General features: G+C 36.0%; 2 protein-coding genes across 5 annotated transcripts in view; both read left to right on the plus strand.

Moving 5' to 3' along the window:
* The window catches only part of LOC135141794 (furin-like protease 1), a 109,934-nt gene extending 93,137 nt beyond the window's left edge, over window positions 1-16,797 (plus strand). For 2 of the 4 annotated variants that reach the window (XM_064073241.1, XM_064073240.1), the window contains exons 3-10: window positions 10,152-10,346; window positions 11,773-11,901; window positions 11,954-12,292; window positions 12,341-12,876; window positions 13,055-13,347; window positions 13,456-14,034; window positions 14,142-14,311; window positions 14,379-16,000. In XM_064073241.1, the coding sequence (XP_063929311.1) occupies window positions 10,152-10,346; window positions 11,773-11,901; window positions 11,954-12,292; window positions 12,341-12,876; window positions 13,055-13,347; window positions 13,456-14,034; window positions 14,142-14,311; window positions 14,379-14,939 (2,802 nt within the window). In that variant the 3' untranslated portion in view covers window positions 14,940-16,000. Of the gene's footprint in view, window positions 1-10,151; window positions 10,347-11,772; window positions 11,902-11,953; window positions 12,293-12,340; window positions 12,877-13,054; window positions 13,348-13,455; window positions 14,035-14,141; window positions 14,312-14,378; window positions 16,001-16,232 lie in introns of those variants that run through there. The other 2 variants (XM_064073243.1, XM_064073244.1) reach the window with 2 other exon arrangements.
* On the plus strand, window positions 3,165-4,680 carry LOC135141795 (uncharacterized). Its single transcript, XM_064073245.1, has 6 exons — window positions 3,165-3,461; window positions 3,538-3,930; window positions 3,990-4,036; window positions 4,103-4,189; window positions 4,250-4,336; window positions 4,415-4,680. The coding sequence occupies exons 4-6, from the start codon at window positions 4,111-4,113 to the stop codon at window positions 4,612-4,614; spliced, it is 366 nt and encodes a 121-aa protein (XP_063929315.1). The 5' UTR covers window positions 3,165-3,461; window positions 3,538-3,930; window positions 3,990-4,036; window positions 4,103-4,110; the 3' UTR covers window positions 4,615-4,680.
* Window positions 16,798-16,842: the final 45 nt, after the last annotated feature.

Below are 16,842 nucleotides of genomic sequence, written 5' to 3' on the forward strand. Positions count from 1 at the left end.
GCTGTATAATTGATTCTGATAACTTAGCCATGCGGACAATTGTTGATGCCCATAGCGCAGATTGTGGCTGGTTAAAACCGTGCATGGATCTGCTGAGTATCGGGTCAAATTCACATCGCTCACGGTGCGATTACAATCGGATTTGATGGACTGGTGGAAATAAAAGAGGCATTCGGGGCTGTTGTCACAACAACGCTGGTTAAATTTTACGTAATAACGGAATTTATCTGAAATTCGCGGCATTCTGAAGGAACGTTTTCTATACTTTCGGCGGCGGGCGATTGTATCGCCAAAGCTGGAACTTTTCCGGTAAATGATGTACGTTTAATCGACTTTTCTGAATATTGTGTTTTCAGGCAATTTAATTTCGAACAACTCTTGGATTCACAGATGCGGAGTCAGGGCGATGTTTTCAATAATTATTATTGCCGCGGTTGAGATAACGCAAGACAATTTATTCTCGAAGTAAGTGAGAAAAACAAACACATTCATTTCGATTACTGAAGATTTCAGAAAAACAATGATTTTGATACGTTTTGCTTTTAACTGCGATCGTTTTTATAAATGTTATGGCCGAGTGGTAAAATTCTTTCCGAAGGCACACTATCTATCCGCAAATATTTCCGAGATAATTTATTTGCAGTCACTGCAACGATAAGATTAAGAAACTTTTCGGAATGAACATTCGGTAAACCGAGTTATATTTTTTTCCGATATATTTATGGCACTTTCGGAACTTCTTGCCACACTATATTTTCGACATTATTAAAACGTCAAAAGTCATCGCCGTCTTGTGTTTTTTGCAAAGAACGTGTGACAGCGGGGGTTAAGCTGCGTCTACCGAGAACCAACGCTCAAGACATTTGTTATTCATCCTAAAGCTACGTCTAAACACTGAAACTTTCCGTTGTTAGTTTTTTATTAGATATATTACTTTTGTTTGCTGTGTCTGAATTTTATCTATTAGCGCACACTAAACCATTTTATTGTTTTCGCATATTGTGAACGCACCTTTACCTTGTTTGATACAGTATTACACAACTTTTTATTACGTAAGCAAACACTAAATTATAAAGGCAGAAGAGGAATCCTGAACGGTATGTAAATATAGTTGGTGTTTTCCATCGTTGCTAGTTTTCCCGGAAAATATTTCTCGCTTTATTCAAGTGTATATGTTTACATAATATAATTCAGATTATACAATAAACTTTTTCACAGCTTGTAGCAATGAACGCTATCATTTATTTTTCTTCCATTTTCACGAGTTTTCACATTATGTGCTAACTACTGGATAAAATCGGACCTGTATTTTTGTTTTGCTTTTAAGTGCTACTTTGTTTTAAAATAGAAAGAGCTATCTATGTTTTGCTTATCCGATGATCTCTCTTAATTTTCTTCATTTTTAAACAACACTAACGTTTTTATTATCGCTCGAAATCCTATTTTCTCGTGTTTATACAATCTTAAATTACTTTGAGAAAACACAAGGTTAGAAATAAATCTGACGCTTTTTAACTTGATTGATCGCGTCTTTTCGTACTGCCTCTATTTCAGCGTCGAATTGCAACTTTTATTTCTCGAACGCCGGGTCGTGGTTAATTTTATGATCACCCCTACCGACAATCTCATGACGTCGTCTCAAAATTTTGCTAATAAATCCTTCTGTACTTATGATTTACTAATCCGTCCTACAGTGAAGTTCTATTGTCGTAACAGTAGTGTCAAATATTTTTTATTACAATTTTCACTAGGGATTCGCAAAAATCGAGACTAATCTCGTTCTCGTCTCGGAATCGCTTAAAATTCGGGACGATACCCGAAACCGATACCAGAAAATAAGCGAGACTCACTTTCGAGACCTTTTGCCGAAACTCTCGGCGAGATCGAGACCAAATGCCGAGACTCTCGAGTATCGGTTTTATAAAATTATATGTAAATAATTTGAAAAAAACATTTATTTAGTTCTATTCTAATAAAATATAAAACAGAGAAAGATAATTAAAAACGAGTATGTTACGAGTATATAAAAAAATCAAAGCATAATTTTATTTGCATGAGGGCAATGAGCCCAGGAACCAATACACAATTGACTTCGTGCAGTTTCGGCTGTGAGCCGATTTCTTTCTTTCCGCATAATTTGTCCTGCCCTTGAAAATACTCTTTCCACAGGTACGGATGTAGCAGGTATGGCTAGAATATCTTTGGCCATTTTTGCTAAATTAGGGTAAATACTTCTATGAATGTTCCACCATTCTAAAATGTTTATGGTAGGTGCTGGGGCTGGTTCTGTATAATAACGGTTAAGCTCAGTTCTCCAACATTCTGCTGGAGACAAATTAGCAGTGGTGTCGTCAAAAAATGCCAATATACTGCTTAGGGGATTGTTGTCTGTTGATGCCGTTGATTTTGTAGGTTGATGCTTTGGGTAGTCACTGTCCTCATAATGGGGGTAGTATTCCTGCTGAAAAACTTTTTCAAAAAATACCACTGAATAATGTTTCAACTCTTTTCCCCATGCAGTTTGATCGAATTTCCGTAGGTTATGACGCGGATCTAATAATAGAGCGGCACAATAAATCCAGTTAGTTTTTTGATAGTGTTTCAGGATTTTTCTTTTTCCATTTTCACATGCATTATAAAAGCATATGTTGGTTTCGTCAGCAATATTCAATGAATTCACGAATGACTCCAGTCTATCAAGTAGTAAATTAAAGGCTATAACGGTTAGTGATAAGGTAGGATATTGTTCTCCTTCCAAAACCACTGAAAAATTTTTAAAATATTTTAAAACTTCTTTCAATTTGTTCACCCAAATCCATTCATAGGCATTTAGAGAATAGCGCTTTAAAACGGCATTATTTTCAGAGAGCAGTTGTAAAGCTTCTTTCATACTGTAAGCAACTTCCAGCATTGCCTGCGTACTGTTCCATCTAGTTGATACATCTAAAGGAGGATCCTTGTAGGTTATTCTTTTTACTTCACAACAACTTCTAAACTTATTGCATAGTTGTTCTGATTTACGTATTTTTTTAAATATTCCACGAATTTTTTCAACAAATGATATTCTATCAGCATCGTTTTCCTCCTCAGAATCTTCTTCATTGTTCTCATCAGCACTATAATCATCTTCATGATCCTCTGTTCGTACCTCTTCTATTTTTAGGCCCGGTTTTACAAATGTCCGGTTCAACACGAGTTCAACTGAACTTGAGTTCAACTGAACTGAGGTTCAATTCATGCGTCCGTTTTACAAACACCGCTATCGTCCGGTTCAGCTGAACCACAAATTTCCTTAGGTTGGTAGCGCGCACCCGAGAATCTGACAGTTGAGACCACGTTGGAAGTGTGTTGTTGTTGTCATCTATGGTTGTCATTTGTGTGCACTGATTCAAAGTTGTTCACATTATTATAAATTATTTGTGACAAATTCTGCAAAGTAATTAGTTTTCTGCGTTAGTGGGGTACGTATATTTGTATATGTAACATTTGCTCCTTAATAAGTAGATGATTATGGTGGTTTTTAACATTTCGTTTCAGATGAGTAATACACGTGCTCCGAATTTTACAAAATCCGAAGAAAACTTGCTCCTATCTTTAGTGAGCAAGTATAAGAATATTCTGGAGTGTAAATTGTCCAACACTGATGCAAATAAAAAAAAAAAAATCAGTGTTGGAAGAAAATTGAAGTAGAGTTCAATTCTTTATCTGGCCAGACCTTCCGGGATCACAAAGTTTTGAACAAAAAATACGATAACATTAAGAAGAGGACAACGAAAAAATTTGCTGACGAGAAAGCCTATGTCGGTGGTACTGGGAGACGGTCACAACAAAGTATTGAGGCCACCGATGTTGATGTGGCTGTAAAAGAAATTCTTGGGGCCAGACTAATGGGGCATAGCAGCGAATTTGATGGCGATTCCGAAACAACCTGTAATAAGTATTTTTATGAATAATATGTATTGTAAAATTAAAATGTTGATGCTTTTCAGCATTCCAAAGTAACAGCGGTATAATCTGTCTGATGACGAAAATGATGGTAAATACTTTTTATCCTTACATACACTTTATTCAGAAATTTTTTACTATTTTTTCTTTATTTCAGATTGTTTTATGCCAAAAGATCAAACCGGAGCAATTTCGAGAGAAGTGGCTGTTATGGATAAAATAAGTTGTCCCAATAAAGAAAGTGGTAAACATTAATAATAATCAAATAATTCGTTTTGACTTGTACCTATGGTTATTTTTGTAGAAAATGGTCAAATTGGGAATTGGGCTAAATACTCCCCCAAAATGTTGAAGCAAAAAAAATTTTCAGCACTCACGCCATATAGTAGAGGTATTATATGTATATATATTTATATTAAAAAATGTTTAACACTTGTCTTAAAACTTTATTAATGTATTGTTTGTATAGGTAAAGGAAACCAGACAAGTGATAATTTAGAGCAATGGGCCGCTGCCAAAGAACTTGTCGAACTAAGTCGAAAGGAATACATCCAAAAGGAGCAAGAGTTTAAATTAAAAGCCATGAAAGAGAAACATGAACTAGAAACGCAAATTATGAGAGACAAAGCTGCACTTGAATTAGAAGTAATAAAGCAGAACACCAAATGAAGATTGAAATATTAATTGCCCAAAAATTTAATATTTTAAATAATAAAACTTAAATAAATAATTACATTACATTTTATTATTTACTGCAATTAAAAACGAAATCAAAAAAAGCAAATTAGTAAAATATTCTCCGATGAACTGGTTCCGTACAAAATTGTTCTGATTATAATTGCCACTATATTCTCCAATGTTTTCAATTAGAACATCGTTCACAAAATTCACTGCTGCTTCTTCTTCTGTGTCCACTGGCGGTTCTTCTTCATTTAAAATAATTGCAATGTTGTGTAAAACTGCTGTTGCCACAACCACTGCCTCTACTTTACACATTTTTAAACGAATTCCAAAAGCCAATGCTGGAAAGCGTCTTTTCCACACCCCAAAACATTAATTATTTGAGAAGCTGTTGCTTTACTAATCCCTATAAAGTCACCAGCAACTTGCAGAAAAGATCCAGTGGCAAGGAAACGTGAAGTCACAAGTAGCATTTGCTCCGGTGATACTGCATGATTTCTTTCCGTTCGCGATGTAATTTGCTCCTGTATTTGTTGCAAAATAAACCGTACGCCAGTCTTGGAAAAACGAAATCGTTTCAAAAATTCCCCAGCATTTCACTTTTCAAAGTGATTTTATCTCAACTGAAAAACTTTTGGTCGTCGCATACGTGCCGGTTCTAATATGTTTATCACTTCTAAAACGTCTTCATCGTCAGTTAATACTCCTAATAAATTTTCCATCTTCAATTATAATGCTGTCACACCACCAAAACGATAAAGCACAGACATTTGAGGTTATGGACAGTTGAGCGAAGCTTAAACCACCCTGACATCAGCGCTCAGCTGAGCCTTCGTTTGAGCGCGGTTTAACATTGAACTATGTATTGTAAAACGGACAACTGCAGTTGAACCAAGGCTTATCTTTGAACCTCGCTTAAGCTTGCATTGTAAAACCGGGCCTTAGAGTGTTTAAAATATCTTTCACGCCTAAGTTGCAAATGTGTGCCATACATCGGAAGTGGCTATTTTTTTCGTCAAATCTAATGCTTTCTTGATTCAGAAGTTTTTTCAATTCTGCTATAAACATGTCGTTGGCAGAAGCATTGTCCATGGTGATGCCTTGAATTTTTTCTTTAAGACCGAAAAATTCTATAGATGAGTGAAAGAGTTTTGCAATGTCTAAACCTGTATGTTTTCCATCAGATGGTAGAAAATCTAAAGTTAGAGAACATAATTTCCAGTTGTCATCTATGTAATGTGCTGTTATTCCATAATAAGATTTTCTGTTAACAGACGTCCAACCGTCTACAGTAAAAGAAATTTTACTGCTAGTGTCAAGTAAAAGTTGTTTTACATTTTCACGCATTTGTTCGAAATATTTGAGAGTTGTACAACGTAGTTTGTCTTTTTTTGGCATTGATAGATTTGGAGAAATTAATTTGAAATAATTCTGTGTAGCTTCGTCATCAAAAAAGTTATACGGCAAACTTTTTCTTGATGTCCATATAACTGTTTCTTTAACAAAAATGTCTGTTGCATCGGCTGTTTTCACCAGATGCTGAAAACCAAAAAAATCGTAGTTGTATTTATATAGGTTAGTAATCAGAACTTATTACTTAAAAACATGTGATTACGTTATTACGAGTATTATTATATGAAATATGTAAAATCTTTTTTTTTTATTTAAGATTTTGAGAGATTGTCAGAGCACGGAGCTTTGAAGCAACCAATGCAGTTAGTTCTGATTTTTTGTTTTACAGTCACATTTTGTGACAATGAAAGACTATTGTTTTACACAACTTCTAAAAAAATTTAATTGTCGTCAGAGGCAGAGGCATTAAGTTTTGCTAAAAAAAAATCATAAAACAACCCAAAATTGGGTTTTAATATCCAATTATAGTTCCACAGTAGGACCTTTTTTTAAAAAGAGTCGAGCCCCCAAAGAGTAGCTAATAATTTTGTAATTTGTTTTTTAAATTGGAACTAATGATTTTTTCGCAAAAGATTCAGCTTTAATTATCACAAAACGTGACTGAAAAAGGATAAATTCGAACTCACTGCGTCGGCACCGGCCGTTTCAAACTTTGGTAAATCCCCCTGTTAATTATATATTCGAGAAGTGAGAAAAAAATAACATTCACATTCACACAAAAACCTATATTGTACCTGTATTTACCTTTGAAGTAGACTTAAATGCATCCTCCAATTTCAGTTGCCCCTTCTCTGCGACATTAACATTAACCCCAAATATTTCTTCATATGAGTTTCGATGTATTGACTTTAAATGTTTTTTTAATCCACTTGTGTTGGAATCCTTCATTTTTATACATTTTCTTGTCGAACACAATTTACAAACACCTATTTTAAAATTATTTTCCATTTCAAAATGAAAAAAACCTTTGACAGTTCGTTTTTTTTCTGTGCTTGCAGTCGAAGGTTCACTGTCACTATCAATCGCGTTATTAAGATGTACAGATTCATTATAATTTGTTTTCTTTGACTGCATCTTAAAGATCCTTGTTCAAGGTAAAGCCTACTAAATTTTTTTCAATTCTTTCTCAATAATATCTCAGTCTGGCACGTCAGCGTACTTACACTCGAATGCGAATAATATTACAATACTCGACAAATCATTAGAAATTGAACTGGTTTTCTTAATTCTCAGAAAGTTCTTGACCCCAGTGGATGTAGGAAAACAATTCTAGGAAATAAAGACTGTAGCGAGACTTTCGAGACTTTCGAGACTCTCGCGAGACGATACCGAGACTATAATAATCGAGACTCTCGAAAATCGAGACCGATATCTACGTTTCGAGATTTGACGAGCCCGATATCGAGACCCATTAAATCTCGACGAGACGAGACGAGACCGAATCCCTAATTTTCACGTTTTGTAATAGAATTATTTAAGGGTCTTTTTCGCGTGCAATAATAGCAAATTGTTGAAATGTCAGTCATGACATGTCCACAGAGTTTGAAGTGGACATAATTAATATAATTGCAAGGTCATCACTTGCCAGTATTGATTCAACGTGCATTGTTATTCATGTGGTTGATATGCCACCTTCGCTGGACCTGGCCATCATGTGTCAGCAGTTCTAAAAACTTTACTAATAGAGCAATTCCAGACATTTTTCAACAAAGAGTGTGTAATAATTTTTTAAGGTGACGTCATCCAGTTTGAGGAGGGATTGGATAAATACATTTGAATTAACGTACGCGTTACTTTTAAATTTTGCATGCATAGGAGGAATATTACGCAATAGCTGTGTCTTTTCCCTCCGGCCAACTTTGATTTCGTCGATAGTGAGTTGTGGCGACCAAATCAGTGAAGTTATCTGATGTGTGTATAGAAGTGGGAGTAGAAAGTCTTTATTTAACGTAACGTAAGACGGTTAATTTTAAATAATAAAACATATATTGCGTGTTCTGCCATTCCACGTTTCGTACATTTTTAATTAGAACTTTCTCTTGAAAGTTTTTAGAGAAGTTTTGGCCGCTTTAGCACAGAGCTTGACGAAATAATTAGTAGCGGCAACTCTGAAGTTGTGTGTATATTAACTGTAATCGATACGCTATCAATTTAAAAGTAAACATACTAAGCTGTTATGGTTGAAATTAGCTTCGCAAAGTGAATCTAAAAGAAGTTTTCATTTCGTAGGCGAAGCAGTCGAATTTAATCGTGTTTTTAAAGTCTTTTGTGCTAAGTTAGCCGTGGAGTTTGTACATTCGAGTGAGTTGGAAGTAACATTATAGTGAATTGCTTAACTAACCGAGTCCCGTCGTAGTTATGGATAAATTACACAAGTTTGTCTACTGCTATCAGCAGCAGCAAGGTATAAATTTTGCACGAATTTTTCTGTTGAAACCTCATGTTTTTGTACTTCATAATCCCCTGAAAGTAGCATTTTAATTTGCGTTTTTAATATAAGCGGGATTAGATTAGGATTAGAGCATGCGGGGTTAACCTAAGCCCTAAAAATTGTTGTGGTATCAAGTTTAATAAATCGCCGGCAAAGTCTATTCAAAAGAATTCGATGGGCGTTCCATAAAAGTTGGGATTTAGGTCCATTGAAATAGTTGAAAAGTTGTTTAGTATACATTTAGCCGCGCGGTGTAAATTCATCATGCCCCATTTTTCCCGGCCATACAAACACGCTTTTCATGCTAATTGATACGTCGAGGACTCAAAGAAGAGTCCCTAATGATGATGATAATAATAATAATAATAATAATGACGATGTTATTAATCTAGAGACACTTTTACGTGTTAATTCGTTTAATCGATTTGTTGGAGAAGACAGGGGGTCACAATAATAATGATGGTGATGGTGATGTGTTTGGATTTTTCTCGTGAGTTTGATCCCGGAGCAAGTTTAATTGATATGCCGAGGAGGATAAGCGTGGTAAAGTAGTTCGAAAGAACGATGTCGCGTTGCCGCAACATCCTTAATAAGGGAATGTTCGGGGTGAAACAAGAACAGTGGTCGGATTGAAAGTGACATTTCTCGCACGTTTCCGCAAACGTGGATAAAACAGCGGCATTTTGAAAATAACGTGTGCTTTGTGCTTCGAATAATCATCCTAACGTAAAACATTCGACCCAAAGCCGCATAGGGAAAATTCAATTCGGCAAATTCATTAACGTAATGAGATCTTTGGAGTGATTCTGGCGGATTTCGCAAATGCACCTCGTTTACGGGGTGCAGTGCATTACAAAAGAGATGAGTCATCGTTCTATCCAACAGTAGAATTAGAGGATTTCTTTCTTTTTTATATATTATGAGGCAGTCGGATTTAGGGGACGTCCCAGATCCGCTTGGGAAGGTTTAGGTTAAACTGTTGGCTAATTAGCCTGTCACGGTATCTTGTCGGCCTCCGTAACTGGTCGAGCCTAAAATCGCATTAATTTTTTTACGTAATGCAATTTGCATCCGTAATGCCGAAGAATAGTTTGACGGAAGTTTTTGAATAATTAAATAGAATTACGAGGTTTTTCAGCGGCGCATTTATTACCCCGCGGAATAACGGCACCCCGAAGTTTCGTTCTATTGTTCTGCACATATTTTTACTCCAGGAGCATCTGGGAGCAAATTGTATGCACTTTCCTCGGCAATTCGCTAGAAGACACTATAAAGCGGTATAACTCAAGATTTCGTTTAATTGGGTCGGATTTTCGTCTAAAGAGCTGCTTTACAAATAAGTGAATAGGTGCTTGCAAAGGATCCTCCAGGAAATATGAAAGCAAAACGCTCAGAACAATAGACCAGGATGAACAACGCGGAGCGTAAAGCGACACCCAGCGGAAGATGCATCCTTTTCTAAATGCAGAAATAATACTAACTTCGGCCGACTACTAACTAACCAAACTCTTTAGATCGCAACTTCATTCAACACCGGATCAGATTTGAAGCGTTTTAATGGCAATATTAGCATTTTAATTACTTTCCAACTCCAATCAACGCCGAACCCTCTTTTCTACTAAATATATACTACCCTCGCTGATCGCCCGATTGATTCTTAACCGATTTATTTTTCTTACAGATTTTCGAAGATTACTACCTTTTCACGCACAGAGGCGTTTCCAAGAGATCTCTCGTTACGAACCCCGAAAAGAAGGTTAAACTCGCGGTCGACACCAGGGTACGATGGTCCCAACAACAAAAAGCGAAGAAACGGGTCAAGAGAGACTTCAGACTACAAGATGCCGACCCCAAATGGCCCAGCATGTGGTATCTGGTACGTAAAAGTATATTCCTACACCGTTACTCACTAGATACCTTTTCTTTTTTCCTGACACTTGCATGGACCGGTCCCCCGGTAAAACCATCTTCGTTTCAAAAAACCCACAAACACATCGATTTATAACAAAAAGACAAAACTACGTCTATGTATTTTCTAAAATGCACTTGGAGTGACCTTCCGTAATTAAAATAAACACGAAGGTGCGAGAAGTTCAAATTTGCGCCCACTCCCGTCTGCAACGTCGTGGGATTGTTTAATACCAACTCCTTCTCCCCTGCGCTTTTTATCACTTTGACCCCGATGATGTAAAATTTTCGGAACGGGATTTAATAAACCTTCCCGTTTTAAAGTTCTATTACTCACAGTGTGCTGGGTAATAGCAATAATAAGGTAAATCTTTGTATTTTGTGTCCCTTTGTCCGGGATAACTCAAAAGTGTCTTCATCGACCGTTTTCAGATTTTGCATTGAGTCTCGAGTTAATTAATTTTTAGTAACAATAGGAGAAAAGGGTGTAAAGGAGGAACACGTGATAATAAAGTTAATACAATCGATCTATGTAAAAATTACTTTGTTCATATTTATGGGTTTCAATTATTAATTATAGTAAAAATCTATAACAATATATCGTTCGCTCTAACACAATGCCATTGTTCCCGTGGTATATTGTTTTGAATTTTATTGACCAAAATCAATGCTCTCAGTGCAAATATTCGTGGAGGTTTCTTAAATCTATCCATTAAAAGTTTGTTTATCATCTAAATGTCTTGTCTCAAACCTTGAACTCGTTATAGAGCAGAAAATAGATTTTTACGGCTTTTCCAATACCTTTATAAGCTCTTTTCGTAAATAAATTAACGCAGAATGAGCAATTAAAAGATTCACAAAAGTGCGAAAATCGTTTACAGCTCTTTAGCACTTAAAACACTCCGGTTCGCCGACGTCAAAACTGTAATGTTATTTTTGTCTTGCTTTTCAATACAAGCGTTTTAAACCCAAATTTAACTATAGAAATTCGAAGAATGGAATTTCATTCAGTGCTACTACAACCCCATTTCCTGCAATAATCTCCTGACGTTTCGCTGTTGTCACAATTAAAAGTTTTCGAATTATTGTTGACAAAGGGAGAGCTGATAAACAATGAAATAAAAAAGAAAGTAATACAAACGTCTTAGAACTCAATATCAAAAATTTTGCTTCTTTTAAAGAGCAGAAAGGCGATCATGCGCTACTTGGATGGGTAACCAACTAGGCTCGGTACGAGCAAATTCTACATAAAATTCAAATACCTGGGGACTGGTCTAATATCGTCTCAAACTTGTCTGCACTAGAGAGCATAGATGATGCAGACTCTCTAGTTCTTCTTACGCTTTTCATAAAAAACTCTTCTTCAAACCAATTTTTTTTTGTTTCGCTTATAGAATAGAGGCAACGGTTTAGATATGAACGTTATTCCCGCTTGGCTGGAAGGAATAACGGGTAAAGGTGCGGTGGTGACGATTCTTGACGATGGTCTTGAAAAAGACCACCCCGACTTGCTACAAAATTACGTAAGTTTAACGTTTTATAGAAACCTTCAGTCTAACAATAACGGATCTATAGGATCCTATGGCTTCATACGACGTCAACAGCCATGATTCTGATCCTAGTCCAAGATACGATATGATTGACTCGAATAGACATGGAACAAGATGTGCTGGTGAAGTAGCGGCTACTAGCAATAATTCTGTGTGTGCTTTGGGGGTGGCCCATGGGGCACAAGTAGGTGGTGTGAGGATGTTAGACGGTGATGTGACCGATGCAGTTGAGGCTAGATCCTTAAGTTTAAATCCTCAACACATTGACATCTACAGTGCTTCATGGGGCCCCGATGACGATGGCAAAACTGTAGATGGTCCAGGGGAGTTAGCCACTCGAGCTTTTATCGAAGGAGTGAAAAACGTAAGGTTAGTTAATTGTGTCGTTCGATAAGCCAGAATTTTTCCTTAGGGACGCAACGGCAAAGGCTCGATTTTCGTTTGGGCTTCAGGCAATGGTGGCCGGGATCACGACAATTGCAATTGTGATGGCTACACAAACTCCATTTATAGTTTATCTATATCTAGTGCTACCGAACACGGGCATGTCCCTTGGTATAGCGAAGCGTGCAGTTCTACCTTGGCTTCAACTTACAGCAGCGGAGCTGTGGGGGAAAGACAGGTTGTCACTACAGACTTAAGACATTCTTGCACTAGTAGCCACACAGGAACTAGCGCTTCGGCACCACTTGCAGCGGGAATTTGTGCACTGGCTTTGGAAGCCAATCCTAATCTAACCTGGAGGGACATGCAACATATTGTCGTACGAACGGCAAGACCGCAGAATTTGATTGCCCCAGACTGGCAAACCAATGGGGTTGGGAGGAACGTTTCTCATAGTTTTGGTTACGGCCTGATGGATGCCTACGCCATGGTTCAGTTGTCCAGAAATTGGATTACAGTGCCTGAGCAACACAAATGCGAGATCACTGCACCTCACGTCCAAAGGTACGCAAAGCCAGAATCAAATCATATTAACACCATCAAGACAGCAGGTTGAGTGCAAAACATTCTACTTCTACTAGTCATAACCAGTGAAGGTGGTGTTAATTTAGTTGTAGTAATTTGATTTTGGCTGCGTTAGTTCGCGTTGGGTCTTTAAATTTACTACGAAAAAACCTTCCAGGCCTATTCCTGCCAAGAGTGTAGTCGTTTTACAACTACAGGTTAAAGAGTGCGAAGGAGTCGAAGTGTTAGAACACGTCCAAGCCAAACTAACAATATTTTCTCAAAGACGTGGTGATCTTAACATTCAGTTGACGTCACCAATGGGTACCCGGGTGACTTTGCTGGCCCACAGAGCTCACGATACCTCTAGAATAGGTTTTACTCACTGGCCTTTTATGTCTGTGCATTCGTGGGGCGAAACTCCATTTGGGACATGGCAGTTGGAGATTCACAATGATGGTCGTCTTCTTGGTGAGTTGAGCGTTTGACGTTTCCTTCTTTTGTGTGTATATGTGGTAAAAAATACTAATATTTAGGTTTAGGTTACTAACAATTGTAACGAAACTGTTTGCTTTTCAGGTCGAGCTACACTTCAGAACTGGTCTTTGGTCCTTTACGGGACCAAATCATTTCTTCCTTCTTTACCTAATAGCATAGAATCAAATAAAGTAACCAAACCTAAAGCAAATAACATATTTAAAAAGAAAAATTCGAAGAAACAAAAAAATAAGAATTCGCAAAAAGTAGTAACGACAAGTAAACCGCCAAAATCTCAGTTTAAATCAAAAATAAAAAGTACCACGTCAAAGTATTACGTACCTAACGTTACAAATATTAACTACTCGAAAAACCGCAAAGTAACTAAGACTACCACGGAATTTTCTCCATATTTTTACGCGATAAACAGTAGTAAATATAAGAATTCAGAAGAGGGAGTTAAGCCATATTTGAAGTTTGTTAAAAATATAACTATAACTTACCCCGTGATGATACCGTCTAAAGATACCACTAAACCTCGTGAATCGTTTAAAAAAGCTCAAAAACAAAAAGAAAAAAGCCGCGATATTAACTCTAATCGAAACGCAAAAGTTTTTACTACTAAAACGACCGAATTAACGACTTACGTAACTACTACGAGTTCTCCCAAAGGAAAATTGGGTAATTAAATTATAATATGGTTAATTTGTTGATTTTAGTTTCTTTGTTTTTGCATTCTTACTCGACTGCTAATTTTATCGAATTTTTCAAATGTGTTTGTTTTTCAGCAAACGTGACCGCATGGGACTTAACCTTGTATGGTACGGCCACTCCTCCAGCTGCCGACCTGAAACAAGAAACGGTCCATCAGCCTTCTATTGTTGATCTGTACCCCCAAGAAATTGATGATAACTCTATCCACGACGCGTCTGCGAATTCGCTGAAATTCGGCGCTGAGGTAATTTAGGCTATTGTTCTTTTGTAGGGGATACCTATTGACGTTTTTGTTTTTGTGTTTTTTGCAGGTCAAGAAAGATACGTCCGGTTGCTTAAAAACTAACGGCCAGTTTTGTTTAGGTTTGTGTATTGTTATAATTATGTGCTGCACGTCCTCATATAACTGCCAAGACACTCTCTATGTCCTATTAATATATACTATCAGTTCACTAATTTTCATGTTCGACTTGTATTTAAACATTTGGATCAAGTCTTGCCATATTAAACGTAGTATCATTGAATTTCATAATGTAAAGACATCATACAGACTTCACTGTCTTCATTCAACCACCAATCAAGAGAAAGAAAATTCTGACAACAATTTTCACAGAGACACGCGGAAAAACAAATGTAAAGTAACCCGACACATATTTAAGGATGTTTTTTTGAATATATTTTTTGTAGTACAAGTAGTAAATACAAGTAATTTTTTGCGGATAGTATATCACAACATTCGTAAATGGTTACATAGACTAAATACGCTTAGATTAGTAGTACTATTTTGTGATATCTCAACGTTTTATATATTTTTTAAGCTAAAGTGTTCAATATTATACATGTTACCTTCATATTCAAAATTGTCTAACTGAATTCTCTCAACCTACTACAAATAATCATCACCCATTTATCATGTGTGTGAATTTTGTTATGTTTATGAAATATTTATTTTTTATCTATTGTACAGTTTTATTATTTTCAAGCAATTTTTATTGTCGTCCAGTGAAGTAAACTAGCAAATGTCCAGTACTCGATCACTTTGTACTTAATACAAGTCAGTACACGGTGATGAAATAGTAAAGTTTGTTAGTCAGTTTTTATTTTTTGTTTTTGTTTATTATTATTATTACTATTATTTAAATGTTGCTTGTCTGACAACATACCAGTATTTCGCGAGTAATATTAAGATGTATGTGCCAAATTCGTAGTTCGTAGATGTTACAAGAAAAAAAGAACAAGGTAATCGCAGAACTGTTCCGCATAATTCGACTTATAAGTGCAATTACCTAACAACCTACAAAAGTACCAATACTTTTAGAAACGGAAATACAATAAAGATGGTATAGAACGATCTTTTACGTTTTTGGATTATTTTTCTACTTTACATGCAATGGTAATATTAGCTGTGATTATTTAATATTTAATTATTGTAAATAACTTGAAAGACTCATTTATATTTTATTATGTTGTTAATTTTTTAATAGTAGTTCCTGAAAACAAGTTCACCATTATTATTAAGGTACCTATGTACATGAGAATTTGTCTGATAATTATAATTGTAAGTAAATTACTTAATATGCCTTAATTTTATCACGTTAATTTGATGAATACTCAAACGAGTATCCGCTCAATGAATGAATGAGTGTTTGTATGTAGTAAATGTCTGTACTTATCTGTATTTTTAACTTTAGTCTTAGATAATTTGACAGATTCTTTAGTCCTCATGGCCTAGTCTTTAGCCATTCTGTTGAGATTTTTATTTATTATGACTACCTACCAAAGACAAATCTTTGGCCGTTTTTTACGTTTTTGAAACCGCTTATTTATGCATCATTCTCAACGGACTTGCTAATAACTAAAATATATTGTTATAATACATGTACATCAACTGTTTGTAAACTATAAAAGAATAATAAATTGTGGCTAAAACGATTACCAGTAAATCATTCCCATAACAACAATTGCCGTATCAACAACAATGAAGCCTTAATTACCTTAGGTAAGTCCACAACCCCAAGTTTGTCAGTTAATTTGCATGTTTTTTATTTTTGTGTTAAAATTGTTGTCAGATTTTTTTTTGTTTTACATATGTTGTAGATAGCACTAGTTTCTTTTCATTTCTGTCTTCCTTTATCCTGGCATGAGTAATACAGTAGTATTTTCAGGATGTCCAGAAAATCTGTTCCTTCATAACGGTCACTGCATCAAAACTTGTCCTGATGGTTTCTACAACTTGACAATCTCCACCAGCGAAAAATCCGAAACTGAAGACTTAGCTCCCGAGAACAACACCAACGTCTGTTTACCTTGTCACTACACTTGCAAAAAGTGTACAGGACCTGTAGACTACCAATGTACCGAATGTTTCCCGGATGCCATACTCATATCAAATTCTGACAGCGAAAACTTTTGTTACCCCCGGTCAGTAGCGTTTACCATGTTATCCAATACCTGGTACATTAGAGTATTTATAATGTTAATTGTAATAATAGTCCTAATAGTTTTACATTTAATTTGGCAGATATTTAAGTTGAGGAAACGGCAAAAGTCCCACTACTTCCATTTAAATCTAAAGAGTGCTCATAGCGCTGACAAAAATGTCAAAGTGGCTGTGTATAGTGATGATGAATAATAATAATAATCGAATTGTAGTACTCATTTTAACTGTACATAAGGACTGTTATATTTTTAAAAACATAAGACTCTTGAAAAATAAAGGACGAATGCAAAGTTGGATTCTTATTTATTCTACCTTTTCACCGAAACGACAGAGAA

The sequence above is a fragment of the Zophobas morio genome, unplaced genomic scaffold, assembly GCF_036711695.1.
Source record: "Zophobas morio isolate AGI-343-1 ecotype UQ-CSIRO unplaced genomic scaffold, CSIRO_AGI_Zmor_V1 ptg000044l, whole genome shotgun sequence".
Lineage (NCBI taxonomy): Eukaryota > Metazoa > Arthropoda > Insecta > Coleoptera > Tenebrionidae > Zophobas > Zophobas morio.

Coding starts and splice junctions, on each gene's coding strand:
- LOC135141795 (XM_064073245.1), top strand. CDS start 4,111: ATGCCAAAAGATCAAACCGGAGCAATTTCGAGAGAAGTGGCTGTTATG. Junction 4,190..4,249: donor TTGTCCCAATAAAGAAAGTG/GTAAACATTAAT, acceptor TTATTTTTGTAG/AAAATGGTCAAATTGGGAAT. Junction 4,337..4,414: donor ACTCACGCCATATAGTAGAG/GTATTATATGTA, acceptor TTGTTTGTATAG/GTAAAGGAAACCAGACAAGT.